Raw genomic sequence first — 15,659 nt, forward strand, 5'->3', positions numbered from 1 at the left:
CTTATTTATCACATCCATTTTGAGATCACTTGTGGTCCCTGTAGTATGATTGGCCCTAATTGGTGCGATCTATTCACCATAAAAAATACCATATTTTTTCACGTGTGTTGTTACGGCTTTTCTCAGGGCTGGAAATCCTTGTGTAACACCGTAGTTTATATGGTAAATCGTTTCATCAGCGAGTAGAATTTCTGTTAATAGCCTTGCGGAGGGATACAATCTAGCAATGCCTGATACGTTATGACTGACGTGATTCATCGTTTGTATTTCTCAGGGATGCCTGTTGTGGTCATTGTGATATATATCCTTGTCACTCAACTTGCCCTCAATTGGGAGTTCACTGAAGCATATGCTGATGTTCATAGTAATGGAGACATGTAAGTTGGAGATGTGTTCCTCAAATGGTTCCCCTTTTTTCTTAAGCGGCATGTTTTTTATTTTCGCCAAACTCTCAAAGAAGATTTAACCCTTAAACTCCCAAGATCTGATTGTTAATTCTTCCCTTGAGCTGCTAAACATTTCCTTGTAAATTAGTTATGAGAACTGGCGCTGGATCAACATAGCGGATTCTACCTGATAAGTTTAAATGTTCTCATTACCTGTTTGCTGAAAAATGTATGGATATTACAGGGAGAAATTTCATGGTAATCACTACTGGGAGATAAAAGGTTAAATCCTAATCTGTTATCAGCTGAAATGGTCGTTCTTTTCTCTCATCTAGTGAACTTTTGGGGCAGGTCATGGAGGGTGGGGAAAGATGGAGATTAATTACTTCAGGAAACACTAAGGCAGTCTCAATACTGATGCTGTTGCATTTAATGCCGTTTTTTAAATTTTGTTTTGATCTTTTGTGATTCTGCTCTCAAACTCATGAGTAACACATCTCATTTAAAAGCTGTTTGAGACGACATCGCAACCTGCAATTTTTTCCCAAAATTGGGCCTAATGGGCACAAATGGCGAAAAGTATTGAACAAGAAGAAGCTCAACTTATGACTTAGAGCAAAATCACAAAAGATCACCCAGGACAGAAACAGAAAAACGCAGTTCAAACCATTCTCTGCCTTAAAAGTTTATTTGAAAACGTGATCTTCCGGTTTTGATTTTGAACCCTAGGATACTCTTCAGTTTTTTTTAAGTATAGTTTCTGTTAACATTTTTATTTTACGTTTCACCAGGTGTTTTATACCAAACACATACGCTGCTCTTGCCAGTGTTGTTGGCCCAATCCTCCTGCTGCTGATGGGCGTGGCCTTGATCTTCACACAGGCATACCTGGTCACTCCACAATGGAAACACTACGATGACATTTTCCGTGGGCACTACAACATAAAAGGTACTTAATATGAGTTTCCTCCCTTAAGAAGTTACAGTCACTCAAGAGCAGTTTTAAATCGAAATTTAATTTTCTACTAGAAATTGACTTGGATCTGCTCTTTACTCTGAGGTTATTCTAGAGCATTCGTACAATCCTCTTAACCAAGCAGAAGTAAATTAAAACCAATCGCACCCTAGTCACGCCTGCTCTCCCACGATTCAGAACCCTCATTGGCTCTTTGTGGTACGTTTTTTTAGTTCTGATTGGCCTTTCGGGTCAATTCGATTTAGAAATGCGGTCCATTAAAAGCGAAAAGATCAAAATGGAGATATAGGAGGAAGCCTTTGAAATTTGGATTTAAACAGCTTTCTCTTCTAGTTCCAGCCCCCTCAATAGCGTAGGTTCCATTTTCAAGTGATTCCTTATTTAACTATTAAAATGTTTTTATTTTTTTTCTACCTCGGTTTAGAAATACGCTATGTTATTGGACTCTTTTTTCTGATTACATTGGTGTGGTTGTTTGCTGGATTTCACTTGGCCTTTGGATACGATTGGCTGCTTATTTTGTTTGTGATCTCTGACGGAATACTGGTAAGGATCTGTGACTTACTCTAAGTTTAATTTTTGTGTTAGTACTGGTTATAGGGAATTTTATCCAAACCACGGGGAGAAGGACGTGACGAAATTAAAGATCTAGTGAGCAGAACAATAGCTCAGTACATTCGTTTAAAATCCTTGTACATTTCTTAGCCGTCCTCCGCAAAACAACAACGTGAAATCACCAAAATGTTTGTGGTATGAGAACCTAAACCCCGACGGCAAAAATTTTTAAAGTTTCTATTTTGAACTCAACCCTGTTCACGAGTAAAGTTATAGCGCCGTGAGAGGCGGTAAACACGTCCAACCATTTGTGAAGTTCTGTAACTAGAAGAAGAAATTTATCTTTTTGATCGACGTCTTCCTTGGCGTTGCTTAAGGTCCCTAACGAGGCACAGGGAAAACTGAGACTTACTTCATTTAAGATTGAAAATGTTGTGTAGCTACATTGTTTTAAAATTACACTTTTCATCCATTGGTTTATCATTACAGGCATTATACATTTTCATCTGGTATTGCTTGATGAGGAATCAGTTACGCGGTGTATTTAAGCGGTCGTTTGCATTCCCATCCATGTCTCCACCAATAGAATTACGTGACGACCTGTTTAGAGACAGCCCAAGTCCTCAACACTCCATAGCCAGCCTCAAACGAATGAGGAATTCTCCGGACGAGCCGGTAAGAGTTAGCAAAATTCTGCACTGGACCACACGCTTTTCGTGGAATCATGGAGTTGAACCTTGTCGTCAGCTAACGCTGCAAGAAATTTGAACTAAAAATAAACTTCTCTAGAAAATTTAAAATAAAATTTAAATATCAAAGCACGCAGCTAGAATTTACTGCAAGACTCATAAAAACCGTTAACTTCCAAGCTTAAAAATATCTTGAAAGTCCAGTTTTATTCATGAACTTCAGCGTGTAACCACAATAAAGTGACCGGCCACGTAGGTCCCAGCCCTCTCTCAAATCGCAGCCTTATTCTCTTCACCAAAGCCTGAAAATGCGTTTTAGATTCTAGCTAGCTGAATGATTGATAGGCATGGAATGCGGGGAACGGATATCTACACGCAGTCAATCGGCTGTAGTCTTTTTTTTTTTTTGAGGAAGTGGAGAAAGAAAGGATATCGATCGTTTTCAATTTTTGTTCAATACTTTGGGCCGGTTATTTACACGAGATTTAATCCAAAATGCGGTTCTACGCAGGCAATGGGCCTCAGGGATTCTCTCTAAGAAAGTTGATTTAATTAAATAAATGTCCTTCCAGTATTAGCTTTAGCCCCTCTTGACACTGTTCACAAGAACGAATGTTCAGATAAAAGATTCAGCTAAATTGACGAAAGGTTTGAACGCAGTTTCGTTAAACAAGGGCTAAACTTTGATTAAATAACCGGCCCTTATGTTTTCCACGGCTTTCACTAAGATTGCACGATTTAAATTAAGGTGTTAAAGCATTTTAAGTGTAAATGATGCCTTGATAGTTGCATGTCAATAACAATTATAATTTTTTATTTGTTTTTTTCTCTTCAACCGAGTCAGGTTTATTTGACGAGAATTGAAAGACGAAGCGGATCCGTTGTTGGATATCCGATTGCAAGAGTTGTTGTTAGTTTTGACCGCATAATTTTTTTAAAATCAAGACTAGGAACCTTATTCAAAAGACTTTATTTTGCTACCTCTGTTATGGCAGATTCATGATTAAAATTGGAAAGAGAGTTAAAATTTATAAAGAAGTGAAAGATATGCGCTTATGCTCTTTACCAAATTTAAATTTTGCGGTTGGGAAAAGAAGTTTTTCATTATTTCCCTTTATTTTTCTGACACGAAAATATCTTCCGTGAAGATAACTTGTGTTGCAATAAAATGAAAGGTAGCGAAATTCGTATTTGAAAAAGGTCTTCATCAAAAACCATTAAATGATTTTAAAATTAAAAAGTATCATATGAAAGTTTGTTTAAAAGGCACGTTTGCGCATACATATTGTGACAACATCTAAAATTTTAAATACTAACGATCAAGGAAATGATTTAACCTAACACCTTATTCCAATGTGGTTAGTACATTCAATCTCTCTTACGGTCACTGGATTTTTTTTGTATGTTTAATTGGTTTTTGTGTGTCCATTAACCCTAAAAATTTAAGTGTTAATGATGCGTTGATATTTATATGACAATTGTAATTGTAATTTTTATTTGTTCCTATGTCTTATGAATTAAAGTTTTTAGGTTAAAATATATGTACACTGTAACTTATTATCTGTGTCATGACTCTATCTGTCAAATATTCATCTTTGATTTTTGTAAACAGTGCTTTTATTATAATGTTTTTTGCTAAATAGTTGTGTTTGGTCCCTTCGCCTTCTAGCCTGGTTGTTCAAAGGGTTGATAACACTATCCACTGGATAGCTCGCCATCCAGTGGATAGCACAGAAGGTTTTGTTGACACGTATCCTCTGGAGAGCGATTTATTCGTTGAAGGGAATTATCCGCCCTTTGAACTGCTGGGCCTTGGTGTAAAGGTCTGAATGAACTCTGTCGTGTTCTCTCATAGCACTGATTCAGCCTCTGGGACGATCAGGTTAAACTGGTTTCTTTTTTTTAATTCCAGGCTGACTGGGACGACCTAGATTATGGAGCCACTCCAAAAGGAAGTCGCAAAATGTTCGTCAACCTGGACGACACCGATAGCCTAGGCCGAGTAAACGAGATGTACGAAGATGACGATGATACCCAAGACTTTGACGACCTAATTATTGCGTTGAAGACTGGGGGCCAATTTGAACCAACAATGGACGAGGAAAAGGACCTGGATATGGGTGATCCGGGAGATGAACAGTATGCAATGAGAAGAATCTCTATCGCCGATACACATTTATAACAAACGCTCCAGTGTGAACATTTTTCTATTTTATTTACTCTTACTGTATAAACAGAAGCTTAATAATTGTACAGATGATGTGCTAAACCATTATGACTGCCATGCAATAATGAATAATTTGATAAGGTTTTGTGCTTTAAATATTTGGCCTCAACTTTCCAAGTTAGTCCTTGGAATCCAGGTATTTTTTCTGATCCTTTTCTAAAAAATTCTATATTGAAGTGCTTTCTTGTTTTATCAAGCCAAACATTGGTCGTGTCCCTTTTACTGAATGGAAATTTATGTTTTGAAGGAATTGAATAAAATTATTTGGAAGTAGATATCTTGAAGAATTCAAACGAAACCTACCCTTAACAGCTTGTACTCTGAGATCGGAAAGCACTATGTAGCTGCCCTGCCACTTTATTTACCGCGCTGAGAGATATTATATAAGTGTGACTTAACATTATACTTCAACCATTCATAACATTACGAGATATTTTAAAAGAATGTCGAAATAGCTGAACATTTTAAATCAGGCCGTTTTAACCCTACATACGTTTATTTTTGGCCCGTGCTCAAAGATATATTTTCGTTTCTAGATTTTGTATCGCTTCTTTTTTTTATTTTTTGAAAGACCCTAAGTGGGTCTTTTTTTTTCGATTTTGTAGAAAAATAGCCAAGACTAATATGGATAAAGATAAATTTTTGTTTAATCAAATTTAATTGCGTGTTAATATATGTAAGTATTTCTTCGAAATTGTAGGAACGGATTTGTGAAATACAAAAAAATATCCAAATGTCTTTATTTAATGTGCTGTTTACTAAAAGCCTGGTGCTCTCAAGAAACGCTTGTTTAGTCTAGAATGGATTAACTGAACTATGAAATTTTGCTTAATGTGGTGTGAATATGAACAAAAGCGGAATAATACATTAAAGAAACGTATTTCTACTGTATAAGAATTGCCATGCATCTCGTAATTGTCCGCTCTATCACGCTTCTTTCAGTCACTTTTCTCTCGAACTCTTTTTGTTTTTTCCTTCTCCTGGTTCCTATTCGGAGGCCCCTCACATGAGTGATATTTAGTCATTCCAGTTTCTTGTTTGCGGTACCTTTGAATGGACGTTGGCGGAACTCAGTGTATCCCTTCTTCACACTATGTCATTACGTTGGGTCCAAAAACACGTTTTTATTTTCCCTCACTCGTAGCTTGCTAAATCAATCGCCGAGAAACGATATTAGCCTCTCTTCTTTTCCTAAGGTATGGCCTTTCTCCTTCATTTTATCATTTTTCTTGTCAGGCAATTGATTTCCTTGTTTAGAAGCGTTTTCCCAGCCCTCTTTCCTTCCTCTCCATCCAAATATATTTCCAAACAGACTGTATTTTACAAAAAATCAAGGAATGAGTTACAAGAAATACCTTTGAAAACTTTGCTGAAATTCAATCCTAACATAGAAAACTTCCCGTTTATCTTGGGGTTTAATTTGCACGTGAGAATTTCTAAACTCATTTGCATTTAGTATATTGTGAATTTATCTGAAACGAAAGTGAAGATCGGGAGGCAAAGAAGCCAACTTGTATCTATAATTGGAAACCTCGAGGATTTTCTTGATAGCTTGCCACCGGTCACAGCAGAGAGAACGGTTCTATTCGTAATTACAAGTAAGTTGTAGTGCAATGAAGTTAGAGAATATTCAACTAACGGTAGGCTCGTGTTTCCAACTTGTGCTTTCGAAAAAAAAGCCATGACTTTATCGATCCTTAGACTGACAAGACATTCGTTCGTGTTCTCCCTTTTTCTCTGTAAAGAAACCTTGAAACCTTGTAAAGAGACCTTAAGAACGTATTTGTCCATAGCACACTGTTCTGGCTTTGTATTTGTGTGGTCGATGGACCTCCTTTGTCCAAGTAAACCGAAACGATTATTGACTGAAGCGCGTTATTATCTCATAGCAAACATACCCGCCGTAGCGGGACGAATACCACAAAGCAAACGTGGAAAAAAAATCGCTTCCGCTACTACACCTTCACACTCTTATCAGCTCGATATGTAACCTGTATAAAAGACGCTCAAGGGCTTCGGATCAGCACATGTGAGCAAAAAATAGATCTTTGGCCGGCACGAGTTCCTCCCGTTCTCGGGAGGAACTCGTGCCGTACTCGTTCTCCCGCTATCCAAGAAAGTGTTCCTGCACAATTTCTTTCAATTGGCTTCTGAATAACTGCAGTCTTTTCCGGTGAAGTGCTGATATAATGAAATAATTACACGCTATTGCGGTGAAGTGCTGATGTTATGAAATAATTGCACTATTCCGGTGAAGTGCCGATGTAATGAAATAATTGTATTCTATTCCGGTGAAGTGTTGATGTCAATCATTAATCGGCTCTAATCCGCCAAGCACAACAAAATTATCACGAACTAAGTGCTTCGTTACAGTAGCCACGACTGAAAGGTCATAGCTTAAGGTTGCGCATAATATTCCAGGTATTTTAAGAAGTCTTTCCACTCCGCAAGTGCTCGATCCTTCCGATTTTCCTTTCATAGGGCGCAAAGTTTATCCCTAGGGGGGAGGGGGGTGGGCAAGAGAATGACTGTCTCCAGACATGGCGTCGAAAAGTTAAATCCACCACTCGTAATTGTAAGATGATAAAGCTTTGCGTCAGGGTAGAATTCACGAACTGGTAAAATTCATCCGAAAATATAGCTCGAGTGATAAACATGGTTTATTACTTCTCTTTCAATGCGACTTACTAGATGTCAAGTAGACATAAGACCAAACAATTAATGCATTGTAAAGGTTTTCTTGAGAACTCGAATCGATTTAACATCATATTGTGCGTTGCTTTTATCGTAGAGAATACCTTCCATCTCAACCCCCTCCAGCCCTTCTCCCTCCCGGTAACATTCCAAGATGAAGATGATGAAGTCTTGGCGAGAATTCAGATTATCCACAAGTACGTTCACGCGGTTTAACCCTTAACCGGAACAAAACGTGGGAACTCCCGGTGGTGTTTAGCCTTCTCGAGTTGACTAAAAGCGACTCGAATTTTCTTTTCCGTTGGTCAATTTACCACGCACACGAAATGTTCAGCCTCTTTTCATGTTTTGTCTAGATTAGTAAAATATAAACAGTGCTCACCCAAACAAATGATACCCCGTCTAGGTAACCCCCAAGACACGGCGATGACAGAAGAGGTTGCCGACAAATAAGCTCACTCGACCTGAGACAATTAAGCGTGGCTTAGGTAGCGTATTTCGTGATTTGAACGAAAGGTCCCCTCCGGTTTGGTACTATGCGGCATGAAAGCATGGTTTTCACTTTACTCACTCGTTTTGGGATTTTCGCTTTGTGTTTTGTGAGACTCACTTCAACAGAAATAGCGTTTCGCGATAAACAACAAGGTGCTTTTCATGTTGTTATTATATTTGCTTTAATCGTCACGGATTTGTTTACAGCGATATCATTTCGTGACTGGAGATTTGCAGACTGATGAACTCATTCGGTATATCAATTCTTTCTGCAGAGCAACTTGCGAGGAATTTACAAGAATATGAAGTAGTCATTCCCGAGATTATTTCTGGTACTGCTTTGATACAGATTAGCGAGTTAAAAGATGTCATTGGGAGCGAAAGATTGCAAGTGAAGATCCGCGCTTTCGGAGAGGAATTCCTGCTTGATTTGAAGAAAAATTACAGACTCGTGGATTCCAAGTTCTCTAGTGAAATACTGAATAGTTTACATTCATCAGCGAAACGGAATATATCCAGGAATTGTTATTATATCGGAAGATTACGGTTTCGTTCGCAATCCAGTGTTGCCCTAAGCGGATGTCACGGGCTGGTAAGCGATGATAACGTTCCTTTGTTTATTTCTCACGTTGCCTTTGTTTACAAACTGTTTTCATGTTGTAGCATATCCCGGGGAACTTATCTTTGATCTTCATGGATGAAAGGTTGAAAGACATATATATTTGCTTCTCTAGTTACCAGGTCCAGACGATTGCTCTAAAAGGTTATCTTTGTATCTTTGTTGTAACAGATGGGACTTATACAAACGATGGACGAAGATTATTTCATAGAACCTATGGCCAAGGCGGACATCCAATCCCATTTGGTTTACAAGAGGTCTTCATTGTTAGCATCACTACCGCAAAGTTCACCCACCTCCCGGAAATGTTCTCCAACAGCTCCTTATTCGCCAGGTAAACGAAGAATAGGATTATTTTAAATCTCTTAAAATTGTTTCTAGGATGACGCAGGTCCGATTTAATTTCACTGACTTGAACGGGAAGGCGATACAATGCACTAAGCTAGGAGGGGGATCCTATGGAAGATTCTTCCGAAATCGCTCGGATTATGTTGCGCTACAGGAAAGGGGATTAAGTACGTAGCATCAGTTACCATGACAGCAAGTGCGAAATGTTAGCGAGTGCTTCAAGTTTCAAAGGAATTCAAATGAATACAAAAACTGGAAACGAAACCAACATGGCTGATGCGCGTAGAGCAGTTGTTTGTTCATTAATAGAGGGATTCACCTACGACTCAATGCTTGAAGCGAGCAGGTCCGAAGACTGAAGTTCAAAATTTCCACCTAATAAACAGCAAGGAAAGAAAAAGCCATGTTTGTACAAAAAGCATTAAACAATCTGCGCGACAATTTTAAGTGCTACGTATTCGACTCGATTAAAACGCTGACACTCCAGTTTTATATTAAAGCTATAATTGGATTGGTCACAGCAACGTTCCCATGGAGGCAGGCTGCTGCGCTCTGTCTGTCGACGGAAAATAAGAAGGGAAATAATGTTATGCAGCATCGATAAAAAGGTTATTAGTATAAATTTGACAAATATGACGTATAATGTCTGTAATTACTCAAAAACCCTACATCAATTAACAAAATCATGATTCTAATTAAATGTAGACGTTGTAAACTGATCTAGCCACGTTTTATCTTGCCGTTTGTAGCAATTTTATAGATTATTATTCATTTTAGAGGACTTCCGATCACTTGAAACTTACTTTCTCATGGCATTCTTTCCATTCTTAAGATATGCAGGTGCGCAAAATTGACCTGATGAGCTGTGCATTTTTAGTAAGATCTCACTAATTTTCGTGACACTATCTTATCAATGTAATTTGTGGATGGTTTCGTGCTCCGCGCTGAGAACAAGTTTAATGCACGGATTATAGGCTATTTAAAATTAATAACTAATATTAAACTTCTTGATAATAGTAGCCGTCACCAGATATTTTTCTCATAAATTATACAAGTCTTTTGTTTCGACTTTAAAAATGATGGAGAAATTGATATACGACTCTATTGTCAAGTAGTCAATACAATCATAATTTTTAATCAAATGCAGTCATGAACAAATCACATGCGTGATACTCTGTCCAAAAGAGCTTTAATAGCCTCGTTATAAATTCTCTGTAAAAAAAATGAAAAAAATGATGGAGAAATTGATATACGATTCCACTGTCAAGTGGTCAGTAAAATCATCATTTTTAATCAAATGCAGTCATGAACAAATCACGTGCGTGATACTCTGACCAAAAGAGCTTTAACAGCCTCGTTATGAATTCTCCGTAAAAGCCCTAAGAAGGTAAAATAGAGGAAATTTTAAAGAGATTTTGTCTGAGCCGGTTTATGTTTCCTCTTCTCTCTGCTGTGACCAGTTAACGGATCGGCCGTTAAACAGATTTCCTCCAGTTGGTATAAAATCCCACCTTGCAGAGCCAAATGGCCTGTCAGTCTTTTGATTGTTCTTGTCTCGAGAGCTTGTTAAGCTTAATCTCAGGATTATGAGGAAATTCAGTGATTTAATTAAGCTTATTTTAATCTCTCAAACTGCTTAAATTTGCACCCTTAATGGAGTCCATGCACAAATTATGGCTCACCCAATTCGTGTTCCCTTCTTTCTCCGTTGTGACAAGTCAAAGCAGAGGCCATAACAAAGATCTACTTCCGTAGCAATAAAACCCAATATTGTTTAGCTAAATGGACCTGACAGTCCGTTAATTTTTCGTGTCTTGAGAGTGTTACAAGTTTTATCCATGGATTATGAGGTTAAGTATTGAATAAAAATCCTTCCCACCGGAGAAAGTTAATTAATTCCTCCTCATAATATGAATTTGGCAAACTGCAAGTTAACAAGATTAATGAGGTCTTTGCAAAACTTAATCCTATTTTTTAACAATCTGGCAATTTACCAGCTGATTACCCAGAAATAGAACATATTGATCGTCGAATACGATGTCTCTTTGTCCAGATTTAATAATGTTGGCTCTTAAGGAAACTTTCTTTGTTTAATCTTTTGTAACGTTTTTTTGAACCCGATCATGCACGACGTGTAATGGCATTTTAGTGATTTTGAACAAAGTAACCAACAGATCCTTGATACAGTCACAATCTGTGGACATTAAACAAAGATGACACACAGAAGGGGTCTCCCAACATAATTGCCCCCAACGATGCTTTTTCTGTTTGGTTCATGACGGCTTTCGTTACCTCTCACCTCTTCTAACTGAGCTCTTTCTGATCGAAACTATCAAAATTCATTCTACTGGATTTGTTAACAAAACATCTGCTCAATTTCTTTAGCTCATAGGAATCTGAAACACGCTAAGAGGCAATTTTGGCGAGAATCAGTTCGCCTTCAGCGTCGTTCTTTGAATGATGAGGCCACTGTCCAGCTGTTGGTTGTTGTTGATAGAGAAATGATAAATTTCCATGGCAACCAGTCCGTGGAGGAATATGTTTTAACTGTCATGAATATGGTGAGATAGACATATGCGCCATTTGGCACGCTTGTTCGTTCTAGTTCGTTGGTTATTATTCAGTCAGTCGTTTTTATTACTATTATTTTTATCATTATTATTATCACTACCACTATTATTATTATTATTATTATTATTATTATCATTATTATGATTATGATTATGAAGAGAAAATGATGGGACCCTTTCTTTTCTCTTGGTTCTTTTGGATGGAGACGAAGCCGAGGTCAAAAAAAAATTATCTTCTTGCAAACGGAAGAAATTTTAGAAGTCATCGTGGTTTTCAAAAATTTTGACTGACTTAAGTATGTTTGTCTCCAAAACTGTCAGAAGAAAATATTTTTTTTAACAATAATAGAAGAAGAATGTAGAATAATATAGAAGATGAATGCAAATGGCATTGAGGACTTTGAGTTCTTTGATAAAGTTGTGGTTTTCAAATTGGCGCCGTAGATGATATGATGAAAATAGTTTCTATTTTTTATTCTAAGGTGACTGACCTGTACCGAGACCCAAGTATTGGAGAAAAGATAAATATTGAAGTATCCAAGCTAATACTTCTGTACAACATGCCTGTAAGTAAGAAAGTGCAACAGTACAACACAATTTTAGTCGAACCTTCAATAACGGCCGCTTACCCAACACAGCATTTTTTTCGTCCTGGGGAAGACATTTTAATTCACTCTTGTTTTAGCCTTTCAAGAAGGGCCACTCGACGAACCCCTCATGAGGTCAACGACTATTAAAGTAACCTCCAAAATATGTGCATTCTGTCTCTCCCACTTGATAGTAGACTGTTGAATGGTGAAGCACGACTTTCTTTGTGAGACAGTCTCGTACACACTATTTCACTAGAGAAAAAATGAAATTTCAGATGTGCTTAAAAGTTTTTTTGGAACGTACCTCAATATTTGTTTCTCTCTTTTTGATTTATCATGTTTGATTATGTTTGCATCAACATTCTACACCAAGTATTTTTGTGAGTGAAAAAGGTCTAGCATTCCTTAAAAGACTGTCTCCACTCTCTCCAACGTGGCCGTTGTAGAAAGATTGAGCCGTTTTCATTTCTTGTGTGTTGCTACTTTTTTTTTTGCTTTTCTCTTTTCTCTTTTATGAGATACATTGCGCAATCTTTTACAATCAGGCTGACAGAAACCTTTTCAAAACCTACTTGTTTCGTTTTTGCCTTTCTACTCGATAGAAAGGCCTGTCAATCACCCATCATGGAGACAGGACGCTGGAAAGTTTCTGTAAGTGGCAGCAATGGTTTACAAAAGACACATCCAAGGAAAACCCAAAATATGACGGGGCGGTGCTGTTAACTAGGTATGTGTCCAACAACACCAACACAATGTGACAGGCTGCAGAAGACAACAAAAAATGATTCAAACTGTCGCGTCATCCTCTGCTTTGTGGAAATTTTAAGAAACGGTTCCAAATATTAACGATGTGAAAATTTTGGAGTAATGACCCACACACCCCTCCAAAGTAGAGAAAATTGTACTCAATATGCATTTCTGACAAAAAAATTACATACGGATTTTGATTGGTTTCTACTTATGATCTATCGGAGGATAGACGCCACTATTAACATTTTTTCTCTCCTTTGTTATATTACACAAATAAATTCCGTGTTGCCGTGGGTCTGTTAGTAATAGATCACGGAAGACTCAAGATATATTGAGAACATTAGTGACACACTCAGCTGCGCCTCATGTACCACGTTTTTGTTCTTACCACATTTTGACGTCATCTGTGATCTATCACTGAGCAGAAGTAAAGTAACATGGAATTTATCTGTTAAATCGATCACCCACCCACCCCACCCACTCGTCCTCTCAAGGCCCCGAAAGCCGACCCAAACGCATTAATGACGACTGTCTGACATTCTTCTCCATTTTAATTCACAGGAAAGATATTTGCGCTAAACGTTTTTCCGCTTGTGACACCGTGGGTAGGTTAAATCTTTGTGTTTTTCTACCTCAGCGAACGGTTTGTTGCAGAAGCATTTCTTTTGTTTACCACAGGTATGGCGTTTCTGCATGGAATGTGCGACCCAAAAAAACGGTGCAGTGTCTCACAAGACAATGGGCTAAATGTTGCGTTTACAGTTGCACATGAAATCGGACACAAGTAATTCACGTATTGCTTTACTAATTATCACAGTTACTCTATCAGTCGGTCAGTCAGTCAGTCTGTCAGTCAGTCAGTCAGTCAGTCAGTCGGTTAACCAGTCAGCTTGTCAGTCAGTCAATCGGTCGGTCGGTCAGTCTGTTAGTCAGTCAGTCGGTCGGTCAGTCCGTTGTTCAGTCAGTCATTCGGTTGATGACTCAGTCACTTCATCAGTTGGTCAGTCAGTCAGTCACTTATTCAGTCAAACATTTTGTAAGTCTATCAATCAGTCATAGAGGGGGTAAGTTTCTAAAGAAACTGTGATGCTACGTCGGTGGGAGAGTATAATAGGGTGAATGATTCGAATGATTCGCTCTGACGAAGTGCTAGCGCTCGAAAATTCAGCTTTGAAACTCTTTACGGTAGCCAATTTACGTTATTAACTCAGTTATCAATCAATTAGTCAATCGGTCAACCAATCAGTCATTTGGTCTGCAAAGCACAATTTATTCTACCCTCTCGTGCTCATCATCTTGTTTTGGGTCTCAAAATAGTCTAGGTGCATATCATGATGGAGACGGAAACACGTGCCCAGACTCCGCAGGATTAACACCTCACCTTATGTCATCGCGGTGGCTGGCAAGGAATCGACGTGGAACAATGAAGTGGTCATGGTGCAGTAAAGCTTACATCAAGTCCTTTCTCAAGTAAGAACCCGAGCGCTGAAGAACTTACATCTATAGCTATTATTTATTTTCTCCAAAGACAACACTTTTTAGAAGGCTGAACAAGGACCGAAAGTGTGAATGGAAAATGAAACAACGTAAAAAGTTTTGAAAGACAAACAATCCAGGAGCGGCCTTTTTGTACAGAATATTGTATCATTACTTTTTCACTGGACATCGCTTTTTCGCCAATGCTTAATTGAGCCTGATTTCCTTTCTCCATTAGTTCTCAAGCCAGCAAGTGTTTGAGAAATCACGCCAAGAAGAAACCATTGCAGTTGCCTACAGAAGTGCCAGGAGTTGCATTCACTGTAGACGAGCAGTGCAAGCAGCAATATGGAAACAGAGCCCGACACTGTCAAAAATACAAGGTATTTTAAGTCTCACCAGCCTAATGGTCACTTGTCCCGTTTTTATTAAAATGAAGCACAAGGAAATTTAGCTACCCTCCAACCCTCTCCAGAATGGGATACCAAGGTTATCTCCCGTCTTGTCTTTACGCTCACTGAAAGTTTGCGATACCCATTTTAGATGGAAAGAGGCACTGTTTAAGTAAAGTTATTTGTTAGAGGAGATAACAAGAATCTTTCGATCCAGTGTCCACTTTGTTAGATACCTGCTGACTCAGCTGCCTGTAAAAGAGTTTTATTTTCATGAAGCCACTTACTATAACTGGCGAAATACTTGTCTAACTCTATGGACCTGAAAGCATTTTGGCTGAGGAAGACAAGGGCATGACACATTTGGTAATACAAGTTCAAAAAAGATAAGGACGGAGAAAAAACATTTAACTTCTTGATTTAGCTTCCAGAAAGGCGAGAGATTCTTAAAACGTTTGGCCTTATTATTATTATTATTATTATTATTATTATTGTTATTATTATTATTATTATTATTATTATTATTATTATTATTATAGTGGTAATAGTAATATTTTGCTTTAATTTTCTTTTTTCTTATTTTCCTTAATTTAATGTTTCCCTTTCTTCAATGTCTGGGAGATCGCTGCAAGAACGAGGGGAACTGGGGACGAAATTTATGACAGCGAACGAAATCCAAGCTGGGTAGATTCGTTGGCTTAAAACCTGAACAATGAAAGAAGAGTCTCATTTCATATTTATTGAGGTTTTCTGTCAGTGATTAATCAGCCCTGTCAGTCAGGCAGACAGGCAGGTGTATTGGATCAATTCAACATAACTGATAAAAGATGTAAAAATTATATTCATTTCTTTTGTTCGTTGAGCCAAACGGGCATCACCGAAGAAAGCTAAACAG

The 15,659-nt window shown here is 38.0% G+C and overlaps 2 protein-coding genes across 3 annotated transcripts in view; both read left to right on the top strand.

The window, feature by feature from the left end:
- LOC131779257 (adhesion G-protein coupled receptor V1-like) overlaps positions 1-5,717 on the top strand; it is a 60,797-nt gene extending 55,080 nt beyond the window's left edge. The window contains exons 80-85 of one of the 2 annotated variants that reach the window (XM_059095779.2): positions 275-377; positions 1,178-1,335; positions 1,787-1,908; positions 2,407-2,592; positions 3,451-3,516; positions 4,519-5,717. In XM_059095779.2, coding sequence (XP_058951762.2) covers positions 275-377; positions 1,178-1,335; positions 1,787-1,908; positions 2,407-2,592; positions 3,451-3,516; positions 4,519-4,788 — 905 coding nt within the window. In that variant the 3' untranslated portion in view covers positions 4,789-5,717. The remainder of the gene's footprint in view (positions 1-274; positions 378-1,177; positions 1,336-1,786; positions 1,909-2,406; positions 2,593-3,450; positions 3,517-4,518) is intronic. The other variant, XM_059095780.2, reaches the window with a different exon arrangement.
- A 2,326-nt stretch (positions 5,718-8,043) lies between these two features.
- The window catches only part of LOC131779319 (A disintegrin and metalloproteinase with thrombospondin motifs 19), a 31,459-nt gene continuing 23,843 nt past the window's right edge, over positions 8,044-15,659 (top strand). Inside the window, exons 1-10 of the mRNA XM_059095862.2 lie at positions 8,044-8,172; positions 8,295-8,611; positions 8,810-8,972; positions 11,372-11,547; positions 12,039-12,122; positions 12,749-12,873; positions 13,458-13,501; positions 13,575-13,680; positions 14,214-14,366; positions 14,611-14,755. Of these exons, the coding sequence (XP_058951845.2) occupies positions 8,064-8,172; positions 8,295-8,611; positions 8,810-8,972; positions 11,372-11,547; positions 12,039-12,122; positions 12,749-12,873; positions 13,458-13,501; positions 13,575-13,680; positions 14,214-14,366; positions 14,611-14,755 (1,422 nt within the window). The 5' untranslated portion in view covers positions 8,044-8,063. The remainder of the gene's footprint in view (positions 8,173-8,294; positions 8,612-8,809; positions 8,973-11,371; positions 11,548-12,038; positions 12,123-12,748; positions 12,874-13,457; positions 13,502-13,574; positions 13,681-14,213; positions 14,367-14,610; positions 14,756-15,659) is intronic.

This window comes from Pocillopora verrucosa, chromosome 4, assembly GCF_036669915.1.
Source record: "Pocillopora verrucosa isolate sample1 chromosome 4, ASM3666991v2, whole genome shotgun sequence".
NCBI classification, from domain to species: Eukaryota; Metazoa; Cnidaria; class Anthozoa; order Scleractinia; family Pocilloporidae; genus Pocillopora; species Pocillopora verrucosa.